General features: G+C 42.2%; 1 protein-coding gene across 1 annotated transcript; it reads left to right on the forward strand.

Moving 5' to 3' along the window:
• The first annotated feature begins 208 nt into the window (after positions 1-208).
• LOC124588894 lies at positions 209-4679 on the forward strand. The gene is made up of 2 exons (XM_047131504.1): positions 209-285; positions 4153-4679. The coding sequence occupies exons 1-2, from the start codon at positions 237-239 to the stop codon at positions 4602-4604; spliced, it is 501 nt and encodes a 166-aa protein (XP_046987460.1). The 5' UTR covers positions 209-236; the 3' UTR covers positions 4605-4679.
• The last annotated feature ends 13893 nt before the right edge of the window (positions 4680-18572 follow it).

An 18572-nucleotide genomic window follows, 5' to 3' on the forward strand; every position in this document is an offset into this window, starting at 1 on the left:
TCTCTTGCTACTTAATCTAAAGATAAGCTAAGTATTTACTGCCGTACCTATCGATGTTTTTCAAGTGTTGCTACGGGAAAAGCTTATTTCCAGATGTGCGTAAATGAGTGACGCCAAAAGAGCAACCCGACGGACGTCATAGCCGGTGGCCTACTCGTATATAAGACGATGGCAGCGTTCAAAAAGAATCATCAGCTTCCTTCACTGAGGAGTGCAGACAGACAAGTACAGTCGCCATGCTGAGACAGGCTTTAGCTATCCTGCTGATCGCAGCTGCTGCCAGTGGTAAGTGCGCCATTATCTCAATGTTTTCTAAGGTATTATGGACGGGTAGCAACACGATATGTGTATATTGTTTCAGTATGTCCCAAAAAATACGTGCAAATTATTTTGAAAGTACACAACAGTGGAACTTGAAAGGGAGCTTTGACCCGTAGTATAGTGTCTTTTTGACACTGTAGAGCTTTTCAGTAGACACATTCATCACATCTCAACTCCTAGACCCATATGTCGGAAAGACAGTGAGTTTCGTAATTTTTATTAGTGCACACTCCACTTTTTCTTGTGTGTTTGTTCCATTCTTTAATATAACCTGGTTAGGACTTTAAGGCTCTTTTATAGGACGGGTTCCAGGTGGATTACAGCGTGCGTGTGATAGGACGTGGACATGGGTACTAGAAACGTACGCCAAAGCTAGAGTACGCTGGACCAAACGATTCTTGTGGGAAAAGCATGTAAATTGCGCACAAATTAACCGCGAAATTCTGTCGATATATTGACCAGGCGCAATGACGCGTCCAGCTGCAGTCAAATGAAGCCAACAAAATCGACCCAGGCGAACAGACACGCTGATCGGGAAGGAAGGCCATCGGCATCTAATACAGGCGATCGATGAACTTTAAAAATAGATCACAAACAGTGTCGACCGCAATAAAACATTTATTTCAATGTTTACCAGTTTCGGTCGTTAGAAGACTATCCTCAGGTCCCTATGTCACGATGGTAGGCGGTGGCTGTGGATGGAACAGGTGTTAATGCTCCAGGAACGTCAGCTGATGTTCGTGGAGTCATAACACCTGCTCCGTTCACCGCCACCGCCTACCATCGTGATATAAGGATCTGAGGACGGTCACATACTACCGAAACCAATAACCGTTCAAATAAATGTTTTATTGCGGTCTAGACGGTCCGTAATACATTTTTAAGTACTTTCAGACAGACTGCTGTTTCTTCACGAGAAATGTTCTCAAAAATAACTAATCGGGGAACTGATTCGCAGGAATCACAGATTTTCCAACGATAAGGGTGATGACTCAGCGATCGTCGAATGGCTAAGTGACCCAGGGGTGGATTTCCGTCGTCGAGGAACTGGAAGATTAGCAAGAAGACGTGTAGAGCTGTCCAGGCGGGCGTCGTGATTGCTGATCCTACGCTCCCGTGTGTTTGTTAGACATGGGTGTGACACCCATGACTGACTACACCGATTGCCACACATTTAAGTTCCCACAATTGTGCAAGTGCACCACTATTTACGGCTTTACATCTCATTTTGGTATGTCATCATCATTGTTCTTATACGATAGTAGGTCCTCTTCTTGTTCGCACTTGGTGTGCATAAAGATGATGCTATAGATTACGAACCGGTCATGCAATAGATAAGAAATTATTCGCAAATGAAAAGGATTTTTTCTATTAATACAGTCCTAATCAATAAGGATCCCAGATTGATGAGCAACTCAAGAATCAGTCGAACAAGTGTTTTGTAACACGCATTTTTTTTCCCGGACGAATAATTACAATTACGTAACATTCTTCGAATGAATATCAGCCTGGCATCTGACTGTCATACTATTAGCATGATGTGCTCGATGCACTTTATGTCTTTCTCGAATTTTACTTCTGTTTCTTTTCGGTAAATACGCTGAACTGACAAAAGTAATGGGATTCATCCTAATATCGTGTCGGACTTACTTTTTCCCGCCGTACCGTAGTGCAGCAACTCGACGTCCCATGGACCCAAGAAGTCGTTGGAAGTCCCCTGAAGAAATATTGAGCCATGCTGATTCTATAGCCATCCGTAACTGCAAAAGCTTCGCCAGCGTATGAGCTTGTACATGACCTAACCCCTCGATTATGCCCCGTAAATGTTCAATGGGATTCATGTCGGGTATTTCCTCGAATTGTGCAGAATGTTCCTCAAACCAGTCGCGAACAATTGTGGCCCAGTGACATTTTACATCGTTAACCGTAAAAATTCCAAAGTTGTATAGGAAGATGAACTCCATGAATGGCTGCAAATGGTCTCCAAGTAGCCGAACACAAACATTTCCGGTCAATGAGCTGTTCAGTTGGACAAGAGGAATCCTACCATCAGGTCTTACCAACTGAAATCTGCTCAGGCCACAGATTCACAGTCGTCTAGGGTCCATTCCAAAGTTGTCTAGGAACATGAACTCCATGAATGGCTGCAAATGGTCTCCAAGTAGCCGAATATAAACATTTCCAGTCAATGAGCTGTTCAGTTGGACAGGAAGACTCAGTCCATTCCTCACTACTAGCTTGCACAGTGTCTTGTTGACAACTTGGGTCCATGGCTTCGAAGGGTCTGTGCCACACTCGAATCCTACCATCAGGTCTTACCAACTTCAGTCGGACTTACCTGCTCAGCCACAGTTTCCCAGTCGTGTAGGGTGCATGCCAAAGTTGTCTAGGAACATGAACTCCATGAATGGCTGCAAATGGTCTGCAAGTAGCCGACTATAAATATTTCCAGTCAATGAGCTGTTCAGTTGGACAGGAGGACTCAGTCCATTCCCCACTATCAGCTTGCACAGTGTCTTGTTGACAACTTGGGTCCATGGCTTCGAAGGGTCTGTGCCACATTCGAATCCTGCCATCAGCTGAAATCGGACTCATTTGCTCAAGCCATAGTTTTACAGTCATCTAGGGTCCATCCGATATGGCCACGAGCGCAGGAGAGGCACTGCAAGCGATGACGTGCTGTTAGCAAAATGCATTTGCTTAGGTCGTCTGCTACCATATCCCATTAACGCCAAATTTAACCGCACTGTCCTATGGACACGTTCGTCGTACGCCTCACATTAATTTCTGTTGTGCTGTTAGTCTGTTAACACTAACAACTCTACGCAAACGCCTCTGCTCTAGTTCGTGAAGTGAAGACCTTCGACCACTGCGTTGTCCGTTGTGAGAGGTAATGCCTGAAATTTGGTGTTCTCAGCACACTCTTGATACTGTGGATCTCGGAATACTGAATTACCTAGAGATTTCCGGGATGGAATGTGTCTAGCTCCAATTACTATTCCGCGTTCAAAGTCCAATTGTGCGGCTACGCTCACGTCGGAAACAGTTTTCACCTGAGTATAAATGACCTTCTACACCTTTTGTACTCGATACTGACGCCATCTGTTTAAGTGTATATCGCTATCTCACCTCAGTGAGTTTTCACGAATCTTATAATCGAACAGCAATACATATCTTCACCTATTTATGCGCAATAGGGATGGGTTGTTTGGGGAAGGAGACCAGACAGCGAGCTCATCGGTCTCTTTTTGGATTAGGGATGGACGGGTAAGGAAGTCGGCCGTGCCCTTTCAAAGGAACCATCCCGGCATTTGCCTGGAGCGATTTAGGGAAATCACGGGAAACCTAAATCAGGATGGCCGGACGCGGGATTCAACCGTCGTCCTCCCGAATGCGAATACAGTGTCTAACCACTGCGCCACCTCGCTCGGTATACGTGCAATATGTTGGATTTATTTGCGTAGAGTCAACTGCACGACTGTCCACCGATCATTGATCCTCTGCATGTCTTTCTGTAGTTTACTAGGCTCAGCCGTTACCACCTTCCTCTAGAGAAAACATCTGCAGAAAGGCTCAGGATCCTTCAACGTTATCCAGTAGTCCTCACCTCGTTGTCACTTTCTTTACTGTCAGTCTGAAATCTAAGTACGACTACAAACTAAATAATTCGCATTGTGTGTATAAATCTGTAGTACAATTTAGTCCTTCTCCACCAGTCTACTCATGGTCGTCGAGATCTTTACAAGGTGCTTAGTTACTGAGGTTACATCTAAGCATTACTACATTGTAACTATTACTCAAATTGATCTTGTTGTTATGGTGTGTTTCTAGCCTCGTACCCGAAGAGGACAGTGCTGTTCCAAGACCCTACCGCCTGGACGGGTGAAGGGAAGTGCTGCATGGGCGTCTTCAACACGCCCCACCGCTACCTCGGAGCGTACAAGGTGACGGCCCTGTACTTCAGCAGCCACGTGCGCAACTACGCGACGCTGGAGATCGGCCCAGAGCAGCAGGACATCAACATCACCATGAGCGAGTACCCTGCTGGCGGGGATTCCTGGAGCGTGGTGGGTACCGGTAGGTACACGGGGGTGTCTGAGCCCACGCAGCTACTGAGGATCCCCATCACCTACCAGACCGACCCCACGGCCGCCTACCTGTTCGAGATCGTGTATGGTGGCCCCCTCACCTACCCCGCCTATGGCGCCATCGATGTCTCCGCGGGACCTTACAACACGACAAGCAACTACTTCATACTCGGTATTGACTACGAGAACCCATGAGAGAACCAAACTCCTGACTGCAGCAGCTGTAATTATTGTCAACTTATACATTTAAAATAAAATGTGTTATCAACATTTGCTGATTGGTTTTTGTACCTAAAACAAAAATTATTTTGTATCCCATTATTTACGAATGGTAGATCTGAACTGTATGGTACATCTTCAGCATGAGGCTATTGTGACAACTGATAAAAACAAACACCGTCCGAACGCCGTGTCAACCTCACGCCTTAGGCGTCACCGCATGCGGAGCAACACGTTGTCACTACATCGCTCTCCCAGCCGTTTTCGTGGCTGATGCTGCCACTTCTCAATCAGGTAGCTCCTCAATTAGCCTCACAAGGACTGAGTGCCCCACAGTGGCCAACAGAATTCGGCAGACTGGGATCGTGACTCATCCAAGTGCTAGCAAAGCCCGATAACGCTTAACTTCGATGATCTGCACACCAGCTGAAGCCAGTGATTCCAACAGTCCTCCAGTACCTCAGCTGTAGATCTGAAGATGGCACAGCTTCGCCGAAACCAGTAACAAAAGGTAAATAGAATAGTGTTGTTGACTTTTTCACAAAATACTAATACAAGATCATTGCCATATCCTGCGACACATTGTCGCGATGGTTTTAATAATGTTTCTCAGTACTAAAGTATGACTGCAGAAAAATGAGAGCTCATTCTCACTCTAACACAATTAAATTCATTCTTTTCAATAGTAAATGAAAACCGCTATATTTTGTCTGTTCTCCAGGATTAATTTATTTAGTGAACCGGTTTTTGGTTTACAAGGCCATCATCATACTTGAAGTACCTGTCGGCATCAAATAAGTTACATGTTTGTGAACAAAAATGGGAGTCACAAACACACAGTGTGTGTCATCTCTCACATTGCAGTGGTAATGCAATTAGAAAAGTAGCACAATAAATAAATATAAAAGTGACAAATCAGGGCAGACATGAGCACTAAACCCGAAAAAGCAATGGAAGAGTTTCAGTTAATTTAACAATAGCAATAAAGTAAAATTACTATTTGTCAAAACTACTAAAGAATAGTTTGTAGAGGTATTTCAAATGGAAGGTGATACAGAAACGCAGGAAATGATAGAATTCGCTATTGTAACAACAACAGAATATATATAGTACATAGCCTATCACAATAAAATAAAATTAATTAATAAGTAACAACAACAGAATATATATAGTACATAGCCTATCACAATAAAATAAAATTAATTAATAAACACAGGAAAATGGAGGAATAGAAAGAAACAGACAGTGTGGGAAGCAATGGAAAACTGAAAGGATTAAGTGAAATTTAGAGGAGGAGAGTCTTTGAGCTATGTTTGGCAATTTAATATTAAATCAGGACGGTGGGCCGGATGTTTGTTGATTTCTGTCGCTTCCAAGAGGCTGAGTTTTTGGCCTTTGCTTTCTGACATGAGGATGTGGTACTGTGACTGGTATCTGAGGCCCTGAATCTTCCATCTTCGTTCATGTTCAGCCAGCGTAGTTGCTATATCTCTGCCTGATTGACCAATATAAAACTTATCACAATAGCGGTAAGTAATTTTGTATACCCAGTTATTATTGGTCAGTAATTGAGTCTTTATCTAAGCTATCGAAAATACGCTGGGCTGTGCTACTCTTCACAGAGTATGAAATCCTATAGTTGTAGGCTTTTAGCGGTTTTGCTACACTCTGGGATACGCGTCGTAGGTGTGATACTATTCACAACTTTTTTTTTCATATCAAAATTTATAATCGAGTAAAAGAAGTACACACTTTCACCATAAACGTTTTATTTTATTCATTGTAAACAACACAGACTGTAGTTTCTACTTCATTAAAGAGAGGAAAAGGCTGACTAAGATTATATTTTACTTAAAGACCGTTTCTTTGATAAAAACTAGAAACTTAGAGGAAATCCGAATCTCGGCGGGTTCCATCCGACGTCTGTTCCCTGCTTTTTACCTCAAATCTCACATCTTTCATTCATCACACTTTTAGTTACTGTGAAAAATACTGAGTTACGCCGTGGTATGGGTACCGGCTGTTATCGCAGCTTCCCACGTTTCTGGTTATGTAAGTAGGTAGTTCGAAGACAGGAGGAAGACATTCGGATACCATTTCCAACAGCATCATGCCTATTAAAGTACTATGGTGTCCAAACCTCTCTTCAGTTGATGAAATCTTTACCTTTTTATAGTTAAGCACGGCTGAAACATATTTAAATGCAAACAGATTATGTATTCCACACAGTGGCATTCGTTATAAATTTTCTGCAGCGATGTCATTGGAGCTTCTTTACCAATCATCTTTTCGACGTCTTTTTATTATCACTACATCCACATTAACATGCATATTATGCAGATGTAGGGCTCTCAAGGAATGTTAGAACATTTAACATAGCAAGAGTTGTCTGCATTTTTATTTACTTTATTCTGACACAGAGGGCACACGAAAATTATAACGATATTATCGGAGACAGAAGGTACAACCACTATGAGTTTCAAAACGAGAAGTATTATCTCTAAACAGTTCGCTGAGACTGCAAGTTTCACTGTTGTTCATTTGGGAATACTGGTCACGCATCACATTTACAGACTGAGCATCAATAGCTCTAAATCAAATAACTGCCGGCACCAACGACATGCATCTGACGAAGTATGGGCAAGAATTAGCACATACCTCTCCATATGTATGAATGAAAAACGCGTTAAAATGCTGGAGGGATGATTAGGGTGTGTTCTGCGGGACGAAAACCTGTTAATAGCACGGCGGTTCGCTTTCTCCACATTTTGACGATGCTAATTATTTTTAGAAGTTTTATTATGATTTATGTATAATTAGTTATGATTTAAAATTGAAGTAATCCCTGAATAAAGCAATTTTTCTCCGGTTTTAAAATTTTATTAACCTTCAAAAGAAACAAGGTGCTCCATCAAAATACCAGGATTGTAAAAGTGTTCCATGACAGGAAAAGTGCAAGAAGAAACCTTTAAAAAACACGTGTGACTGTGTTGGCTTAATGAACCCTTCTGCTCTCGTTTCATACATGGCACGTTAATCACTTGCTTGCGGCAGTAACGTAACTTCTCACAATGTGTAAATTGTACTTATCAAGAACGATATCATTTTCCACCAGACAATAACTTTCAACATGCCTTGTGTTCCGCTAGTCATTCGTAACCGGTTCTTGTCGAGAATCAGACAAACCGTTCAGGACACTCGTCGATACAATACAACCACAGTGTCCAATACATTAGTCTTCAAAATGTCAGTATTCTTCTACATTGTTAAATCGTCAATGCTATCTAGTTACATATTACTAGTACATATTGATACTCCACAGAAAAAAAACTGCTACATCTGTCTCTATTAACAGTGTTAACAGTAGTTTTCGTCAAAACGGAAAATTTCTCTAAATATATATTGCGTTCGAAATGTAATGTCAAGTCGTAGCCACAATAAAATCTAAATCTGAAACCAAGGTCACCAACGTAGTGTGACATTCAACATTGAACGTACAGTTATTATTACAACAACCTACAGACACAAAAGAACCACCTCTTGGAAAGAGAATTCTACTATAGACACAGAATATTCCGGAATACGCAAACATTAATATTTCGAGACCCTTCTAGAAATGATAGATACTGAATAATGAAAATTTTCTGGTTATCTGATCTGGATTGGACCCGCACCACCCGAGCCAGCGATGCTAACCACAACTAACCACGAAACATTCCTACCCCTCCGAGAAAGCCGGCCGGTGTGGGCGAGCGGTTCTAGGCGCTTCAGTCTGGAACCGCGCGACCGCTACGGTCGCAGGTTCAAATCCTGCCTCCGGCATGGATGTGTGTGGCGTCCTTAGGTTAGTTAGGTTCAAGTAGTTCTAAGTTTTAGGGGACTGATGACCTCAGATGTTAAGTCCCATAGTGCTCAGAGCCATTTGAACCTCCTAGAAAATCAGCGTTTCGCTGTTTCAGAAGGTCTCAGTAGAGCCGACAACAGTATCCTAGGCCTATATCTAGTCAGTGGTCCTCGGTATGGCAGCGCTGGAGGATCCTTGTGCACAGGCTGCGTTCTCACATTCTCTTCACTATGATCAGCGTCGTAGGTAGCCCCTGCTGTCGAAGCTATCCCCTTAATCCAGTGGGCCTTCAGTTTCCTTGAATGAAAAACCTCCGTGGTCGATCTGCGCCTCAGGACTGCAGTAGGGCACTGTACAGAGGATATGTTGACGTCTTCGGGCATTTGTCTTCTTGATGAAGTATCAAGATACTTGACTTAGTATAAGACGTCCGCAAAGCTACGAAGGATATGAAACACTCCAAAGGAGCTCTTTAGATACTTTGATTGTAGTCCGCTTTCCGCACAGGCGTAAAAATCCGTACCATGTCTTCCTAGCTGTATCCCATTGGCCATTGCACGATGTTATAGCGCAGTCGGTCCTTCTCCTGGGTGTCCAGTGACCAGCTGTGAGCCAGCTGTCTTGTTTCTTCGGTCCTGGTGATGAGCTGTTTCACGTAGTCAACCTGAGCATCATCCGGTTCAGGAAGGAACAATGTATGCAACGTCGTTTCGGCCTCGCGACTGTGGAGCAGAAAGAACAGTGTGAAGCCTGTTTCGACCTGACGAGCGTAGAGCAGAGTTGGCTTTGCTGTACGATATGTGAAAACCAAAATGGGCATATTGCACACTAATCTCTCTGTACAGTATCAACGCTGATCGAGGGCATATCTGCTAACGTGTTTTTAAGGGGTGCTCTGAGCTTCGAAGTGATGTCTTCTAGAGGGAATCTTGTAATCTATTGAGCTTCAGCAACCGGCACTGCTCTGGTTATAACATTATTTGTTTATGGTTAATTTAAATGTTTTTTTTCTTACAAAATGGTTCAAATAGCTCTGAGCACTATGGGACTCAACTTCTGAGGTCATCAGTCCCCTAACACTTAGAACTACTTAAACCTAACTAGCCTAAGGACTTCACACACATCCACGCCCGAGGCAGGATTCGAACCTGCGACCGTAGCGGTCTCGCGGTTCCAGACTGTAGCGCCTAAACCTGCACGGCCACTCCAGCCGGCTTTTTTTCTTTTTTTTCTTTTGCTTTAAAATTTTCGCATGTTGGTACTATACTTTCTGTAGATGTAAAGTAAAGTGTGCTATACTGGAGTTTGAAGTTCTTTGCGTTGTACTGTATTGCATTGTATTATTACGTTAAACAATTTTCTGACGATATTTTGTAATTAAAATTTTTTGTGTGTATAAACTGTTCACCTTGATTTAAATTTGACAATTTAAGAAATGGTCACGCTTAGGAACAATGTAAGAAATACTTGTTATGTAAAAGCCAGTGTGCTTTTCTTTGAAACGAAAGTGGCTCTGCAGAGTAGAAAAGGTGGCAATGGCGAATTGGTGCACTATCTAGGTCAAGCGCGGGAAGTAAGTCACACAGTCTGTAGGCGGCAGTGATTGTGTCAACACCTTTGTGGAACGGGAGAAGCTATGCCTGCAGATTTGCACAAAAATGCCTCGGATGAAGACTCCAAGTTGCTTACGGCATAGCTGCGAGTTGTTGGGCTACTGTATGTAAAATTGAACGACACCAAGAAGAGAAATTTAGCCCAAACAGCGAGATACATGCAAGCCGTATTGTGGGTAGTGTAGTCTTCATAACCATTCGCCATACCCAAGCCTACAGCCACCAGATAGATTTTTTTGTATTTTTACTTTTGTACAGCGTGAACCATTAATTTAAACTGTGTTTTAATAATCATTCTTAAACTTTAAAGAAACTGGTTCACCCTGTTATTTCATCCTAATCATACACCTATATAGTGTTCCTTCCTGGTGTTTGTTTAATCTGACTATCCTGTTTTATAGACTTACGAAGTGCCAAGTTAATAAAAAGAGGCGCCATTTAAATTGTTTTTGCGTAAATAAAAAAAGTTTTCTCGACTATTGCAAAGTATTATAGTAAAAGTTTGCTTACATAAAATTCAATCAAAAAGAAGCCAAGTTACCAGAATTTGTTAAATGACTGTACAGAATTCGTTCAAAGAGTAGTAGATTTTGAAAGTAAATTCCAGTAAGAAACAGGTTTTCTTGAAGTGATATGTTCAGTATAAAAAGTGTTTGCTTTAGTATCTAAGTATTTTAATATTTAAGTTTGTTGATTATGGAAAATGCTTTTTCTAAAGGTCCCCCCTGGCCGAATTTTTTTAGCTTCCCTGAAGTTATATACCGGGCTTTTTCTCTTTTAAAAACGTAATGTATAAGGGTGTAGTCCAACATTGTTTAAGTGGAGTAAGATTTATTTGAAGAAGCAAATTAAACAGTAGCAAGAAAGTATGCAAAACTGATACTTCTGCTTTTCCAATACTTCACTGTTTGATTATCTGGATAGGCTAGCGACCATTAGTAGATGTTTTAAACCACTAAATGAACTCGGAACTGAGTTGTCCTAGCTTCAGTATAATCTAACCTCTGGGTAAAATCTTAGGAAAAGAAGTGAATAGTCTGATTTCCTTGTCCATTAGACACAACGCACGGTCAAATGATGTAAAAAGTGTAACTCTATTGATTAACTTTTCCTATGAACAGGACTATCCCCCCATAATGTACTTAATTTGGAAACTAAACTAAATTTTAAGCTAGAGGGTAATACGTGGCAACATAGAGACAGGATATCTGCTATTTACGGAAAAGCAAACTAAATTACACTAGTAGAGGTAGGGTTAAATGGTGACAGCGTAGCAGTTTGGGTAATCTCTGTTGATTCCTGCTCGTGGACTACGGGAGCCTGCCCAAGAGGTTACCACCAATTCGGTGTATGGCGCTCCTACTGGTAAAACTGATACAAAATGCACTGGAAGAAGTTAGAGCTTGTTCTTCCATCGCCCGCCTTCTTTACAGTGGCACACATAGTGTCTATTGGAGAGGTAGGGACCTGGCCGTGACACCTGCGTCTTATTCGGCCTGGCGCCTTAATAAATTCCGGGGGACCAAATATTGGAGCATTATGGAAAAACTTAAAGATAACTGTTTGTAGATGGAATGGGACGACGAGCAACCATTTCCGCTCCAATGTACTGTAGTTCCTCTTACACAATGTTTCATTTATAAAAATGGAATTTCCCTTCGTCAGTTCCTTCACCCTCAAGACTTCTATGGTTCTCTGGAGTGCTGGATCTTTCCTCTGTTCATTTGCAATGTCATTTAGTGCACTGCCCACTGAGATTTCATCTACAATGCAGTATTGTACCAAAGGATTCGTCGAAATACAGGCAGCCAGCATAAGAATGGTGTCCACCACAATGGAGAATGATACACCATGTGGATATAGCAGGAATTACCTGATAGCAAAAAAAAAAAAAAAGATAAATAAACAAATAATTTATCACCTTTTCGCCTTTTCAGCACCTTCCTGAATTTGCGCTGGAATTGCTCCTAACCCATACCCATGTTCTGTCTTGGCATTCTCGTCATAGAATGCTAGGACTGGTGAAAATATTAAGAACGAAAAAACATTTTCCTTGCACTTTGTTCCAGTTTGCACTAGTTCTTCTAGAGATGTACTTTGGTACAGAGGTTATTCATGAATTGCCGATAATACGAGCACATTCTGAGAAAACGTCTCACATCATGAATGTGTCGACGAGTCATAAAATCTGTGACTCTCCTTATTTCCTCTGTATTAGGACAGACTCCATCACCATTGAACATGTGCCACCAACCTTTATGAAGAGCACTTTTTCTGATTCAGGGGTAGGCCTGTGGACAGAACACTCTTCGACATGATTGTCAGTCTGCTTGCATATTCTTCAAATGTCTTCGAAAGAACGACGATGTCATTCACGTAGAAAAGACATCGTCCATTTAAGGTGTCGAACCAGGGTGTCCATTATACGCTCGGAAGCGACTGTAGCGTTACGTAATACAAATGACATAGCTTCGAACTCATAGAAGCCGCCATGTGTTACGAACGCAGTCTTTTTCTGGTCAGCTTTTCAACTTCGATTTGCCAGCAGCCCGTATGCATGTCGATAATTAGCTTCTTTGCTGGAAACTGGTGTCACGTACGCTAAGATTTTGTCCCCTCAAAAAAGTAACAAATCAAGAGGCACCAGATCACGTGAGTGAGAGGGTCATGAAGATGGAACTCCCCTTCCGTTCCAACGCCTGCGATATGTGGCACAGAGAACACCACCCACCAGAGAACACCACCCACCTAAATAACGTTTTGATAAAGATCCGGAACTCGATTCCAGATGGCATTCATTCGCCAAGTCCTTGGTAAGTTTCCAGATGTGTACGCGCACGTCACAAAATTCCAGTATGGGCCACTGGTTTGCAGGGGTGCAGCTCGTGCCCTGTAGCTTCTCGTGTGTGATATAGGGGGTTCAGATCAAGCGAATTTTGTTGCCAAAACATCAGCGTCAGCTCACCATCATTGCGTTCAAGCAACTGCTGTACGATTTTGACGTTATGGCACGGAGAGTTATGCTGATGGGAAGTACTGTTGTCAGGGAAGACATCAAGTATGAAGGAATGCAGTTGCTCGGCAATAGTGTCCACGTAGTACACAGCTGACGTGGTGCTTGCGATTACTGCCACAGATTCCATTGAAACCAAGGTGAATGTCACCTGTAGCTAATACTTCCCCCACTGGCCTTCGTCTGTGATGCGGTTCTTATAGCGAGCAGCCAGTCTCTGGGATTGTGGCCTATCAGACAGGACCACCCATCTTATTTAACATGAAACCTGATTCATCCGACTAGGAAACGTGGTTCCATTTGTTCACTGTCCAACATTCATGATCCTGTGCCCATTGCAATTGTTTGGTCACCATGGTTACTACTACGTTCGTCGGCTGCAGAACCCCCGTGTTTGGTACTCGATGTGTTCTGAAACGGTAGTACCTGCAGCAGAATTGTACTCTGCCTTCACTTCCTTGACACAGATCACCGCTTAACCTGCCGTATAGAGTGGGAAAGCCTCCGACCTCCAGGTACTTTTGTGAGGTCCCCCCGTCGGAGGTTCGAGTCCTCACTCGGGCATCGGTGTGTGTGTTGTCGTTAGCGTAAGTTAGTTAGATTAGGTAGTGCGTAAGCCTAGGGACCGATGACCTCAGCAGTTGGCTCCCATAGTCTTTGGGACACACGTACCTCCCTCCAGTATTTAAACAATTAAATATTATGAGTTTAGATTAACCGATGCGGAGATAAGAAATCACGAGAACAACTGAAATAGCGCATCGCTTCACTGCAATTAGCATTTATTGTAACACTTGATAATAGACCAAGAAAATGTCGCGTGTTACACTTGACAGATAATAGCATTAGAACAATAATAAACACCTGATTCACTTTTCTGCACTTTGGTTAAAGTTCAACAGGGGAACACACATTAAGTTCTCCCATAAATATAAATATGCGCGTAGGCGCGTTAAAGAACTGGTTATGAAACAGTCACTTATAACATCAAGGCTGCCACACTCCATGTAAAGAGAAAATAATTAGCAAGCTTACCTCCAATATATTCCTTTCTTTACAATATGACATTGAGTATAGCTCAAAAGCACAATTAAAAACTGGTGGAAAAACAATAAATTGGAACTTGACGAATCTATACTGAAAGGAGCGGCACTCCATCGCAACATCCCAAAAATGGCAACTTAATGGCTACCTAGAATAACAAATTAAGAATAGCATGCTTATAGATTGGCTAGAATAAAGGAATAAATAACACATACAGAGCTTCTGACGGCCGACAAACTCTGTTGGGATACTGAGCAGTGATTAATTTAAAATAGCCACAACATACACTAACCAGGTTAGCGGCGTATTTAAAGACAAGCGTCGAGCAAGGACTGTGATCAGAAGGTAATCAAAACTAGCAGCATTTCCTTACACGGCAGACGTGCCAACACATCCGGTCATACCCCAGAATCAACTAGCGCAACATAAATCATTGACGCATTTCAGATAATCTTTTAAAACAACATTCTTAAATATCTTTGTTTACCACAAACCTTAATTAGTTAACGGGTTAGTCTCTGTTATTGAAGCCACGCAAATGAGGTAGCAAGTTAAGGTCTACAATTCTACTTTTCCATTTAACACGTGTCGTGACGAGGAAAAGGAAGAATCCAGCTAATTAATTGAAAGTCACTACTTGGTTCCAGTGATCCAGTATTTGACGATGCCCTCAAAATCAACAGACAAAGGTGAGAGTCAAGTTTACGCTCGCAAGCAGCACACGCAGAACACGAGCATAAGATGAACATTAAATAAACTGCTCCTTGTTCAGTCATTTACACACCAACGAAACAAATAATCTTCGCCAAATTACTGTAGACGCCGGAATGCCCAGTTGTTTTCAGATGACGCAAATAATGCTCAAAACGTCTTATTTTAAGTCCGACGACATACGTAGGACAGGAGTTTGAATGAACAACCAGGCCTCATCCCCTTGGATCCATCTGCTACCAAGATAGTAACACTGGCTGCTATCACGACTTTAACGATGCATCACACATGACACGAGTCACGCCAAACCATCAACAAAACGGCGTGGCCTCCTGTACGCTCCCAGACGTCCGCAGTTAGAGTTCCTCCTCTAGACCGACGCTCTCTCGCAAACACTGCAGGCAGCCGGCCGCAGCAACGCCACAGCGCCCTCTGGCCAGGGTAAGGAAACAACAGAGCGCGAAGCGGGAATTTCAAAAGGAACGCGCTACAGACAAGGAGGAAACGCAGAGAACAACCGTGACATTTTGTTACGCTTCAGTCCTTACCACAAATTTCCATTTTCTGTTGTGAGGTATAGACGCTCAACGCTTTGTTGTCTGCTCATTATTTATCTATCCTTCAACCGCTTTCGATAGACACCTATGACAACACCACAAAAACAGGAGACCAGCTTCTCCGTTTCTGAGACATTCTTTCCCAGGCATTGGGCCATAATAATTTACTCTTTGTCAAAACCATTCATATCGGTGCATGTAACACTAGAATGAATCTCCAATCTATTCTGATCCGTTTATAGCTAACTTTCTGTACCATATCACATGCTCGAAAAAAAGCCAGGTGGCATTTAGTCTGACGATAGGCAGTAGTCATAATCATTTGGCTTACCCTTCAACACAGGCAACCCAACGTATATATTTCATCCCACGTGCAGAAGGTGCAAGTGTGTAAATATTTCCCTTGCCAATTTTATTTTTCCCATATTCTACAAAGAAAATTTGTGTTAACGCATTGTTTGATCGACTTCACTATATAATAATAGAGAAGGAAGGACTTAGGTTTGCCAGATGTCTACAGAATAAATCAAGAAATGCAAATAGCTTGCTTTAATGGGACTGGCAAGGGAATGACCCAGTCCGATATGTTGGAACCTACCCTGAAATTTTTCACACAAGAAGATTATAACGAAAGAAATGCACTGTCTAAAGTTTAGCTGCTAAGGCACACTAAAAGTATTTTTTTAATACAAATATTTAAGTTACTCACTTCTGCTGCGCTAAGAACGTCTTATAACAGCGGTTTGTACAGCTCTTCCTGCTTGCGGGGAATCTGCGAATAAGCAGACGAAGTCGTGAAAGAGAACATAGCGCCACGTGGCGCGAAATTCAAATGGCACAGACGCGAATTTTAAGCACTTAAACCTTACAAAAAAGTCTCAAACCGTTAATTTTTTGAATACTTGCATTGATATCGACAGCAAAACTGTTGCAGATGTACATTTTACAGAATTGCCTAGCAGCGAAAAGAAAATCAAGGTAGTGTATAATGTTACATTCTTGTAGAACGGTTCTTAAAATAATTTTTATTCCTTTGTCGTCACAAAATTGTGAAGTGTATGTTGAATATGGAAACTAACATTTCCCTTACACCAGTGAAATTGCCTGCTATACCCGCAGGACAGGACAGATAGTTTAATTTATGGAATGGGGCCAAAATGAGTGGCTGTCAGTTGCACTCGAACATTCTACTTTATTCATTTTACAAACATTACAAGAGTAAAGAAAACATTAAAAACAGAGCAACCCAAACATTAATTTTAGAACTTAATTCCCGGCTAAATGCGCCATTCAGTCTCACGTCTCAAGGGCAAAACAACTTTAATTTAAAACCTGCTGAAGGCCAATCACTTAAGACTCAAAACAAGAATATGAATTTTAGAAGGGAGAAGTCCTCATCTTAAAACATTTCTCTAAATTGGGCTGAAGGCCCAAACAATCTCACACCTTAAAGGCAAAACAACTTTAATTTAAAATGGGCTAGAAGCCAAACATAAACAAACAACAAGGACAGATAAGAAAAGGCAGCACATCAAACAGCGCTCAGAAGTTTCCAAGGGTCGGCATGGAGTTCAAGCACTAACGCTCGCTTAGGTGAGACAGGCAGTTCAATTGAACAACGCAGAAGGTATCGGCTAGAATTTCGCCAACTTGAAACACACGTTGTTGCTCACAGGAATGTCCCAACACCCCACAACGAAATTCAAACGACATAATGTGAACAGTTGGGGCTGGCTGGTAGATTAAGTAAAGACTCAACTTTCGTGTCCGGGATCGGTGATCCACGGACCTCATAGCAGTGGGAACAGCACCTCACACCCTGACCGCGCGTGGACGCCGCCAGCGGCCCCGGTCAGACATGCGCCACGGAGACTTCCTCGCTGCTCCACGCCAACCGACCAACTCCCGCACACTACGCAGCCATAAACTATAAGTGCGAAGCCAAAGATAGTATAAGGGTGCGAATATCGATACACGCTGCTGCTGCCACTCGCGGAGAGAGAGGATAACAGCATAATCGCGATAACTGCGGGAGACTAATCACAGAATAGCAACCAAGGTTTAATGCAAAGCATAACACGAGCCAGCCACGGCTCAACCAGGCACACCAGTTAAAAGAAATATTAATGCATTCATGTGCTTCATAGTAACTATTACTCTTATTTAGACGAAACTGGGATGGAGTTCAAAAGGTTCATGGCCGTTGTTCTGCTTATTGTGCTGCGTACCAGGCGTACTTTATCAAATTCGTAAACCGTGGTGAAGCAAACGGAAAATGCGCAAATAGCTAAAGTTGAACAATACTGTTCCGCTAATAAGTCTGAAATGACAAACAGATACCGGAAATTATGCTGTGCAACAATTTTCTGAAAAATACTTTACAGTGTTGGAATTTTTTTTATCGTGAGGCTGAATCACACTATTAATTCTACATGGTATTCAAGCTACATTAACAATCTTTTCATCGTTCTCCTAGAGACGGGGGTGTTGTTACGTCCAGGAAACAGTCCAACAAAACCAGTGAATAATTTTCTACAACTGGTAAGTTGACGTTTCGGATATAGTATTCTGTTCTTTCCCATTTTGCCCAGATTTTACTACGTCGATTACAAGATTTTTTCAAGTAAACAGTCCTTTTTTTAAATTTTTGATCATAATTTGCCTTTATGGTTCAAATGGCTCGGAGTACTATGCGACTTAACTTCTGAGGTCATCAGTCGCCTAGAACTTAGAACTAATTAAACCTAACTAACCTAAGGACATCACACACATCCATGCCCGAGGCAGAATTCGAACCTGCGACCCGAGCGGTCGCTCGGGTCCAGACTGTAGCGCCTAGAACCGCACGGCCACTCCGGCCGGCTTGCCTTTATGTTACTGAAGATAGAAGGGAAGCTCGTTTGAGCTTCGGGCTTGTGATACAAATTTCAGTGGAAATTATGAAATCCGGAAATGTGGTTTGCAAGCTGTTCTTGCACGAAACATGACTGATCAGCTCTATACACAACATTTTTGGGGATAACAGCAAGCTTCGCCGTCATATCAGCTAAAAACTAATATGCACTCTTAGCTATTATTGACATGTCCTAAACACGTTTATTTGAAGTAAGCTTCGTATTTTTACAACTACTTTTTCCGTGTAATTTCCTTAATCTATTTAAC

Source organism: Schistocerca americana, chromosome 2 (genome assembly GCF_021461395.2).
Source record: "Schistocerca americana isolate TAMUIC-IGC-003095 chromosome 2, iqSchAmer2.1, whole genome shotgun sequence".
In the NCBI taxonomy this organism is placed as follows: Eukaryota; Metazoa; Arthropoda; class Insecta; order Orthoptera; family Acrididae; genus Schistocerca; species Schistocerca americana.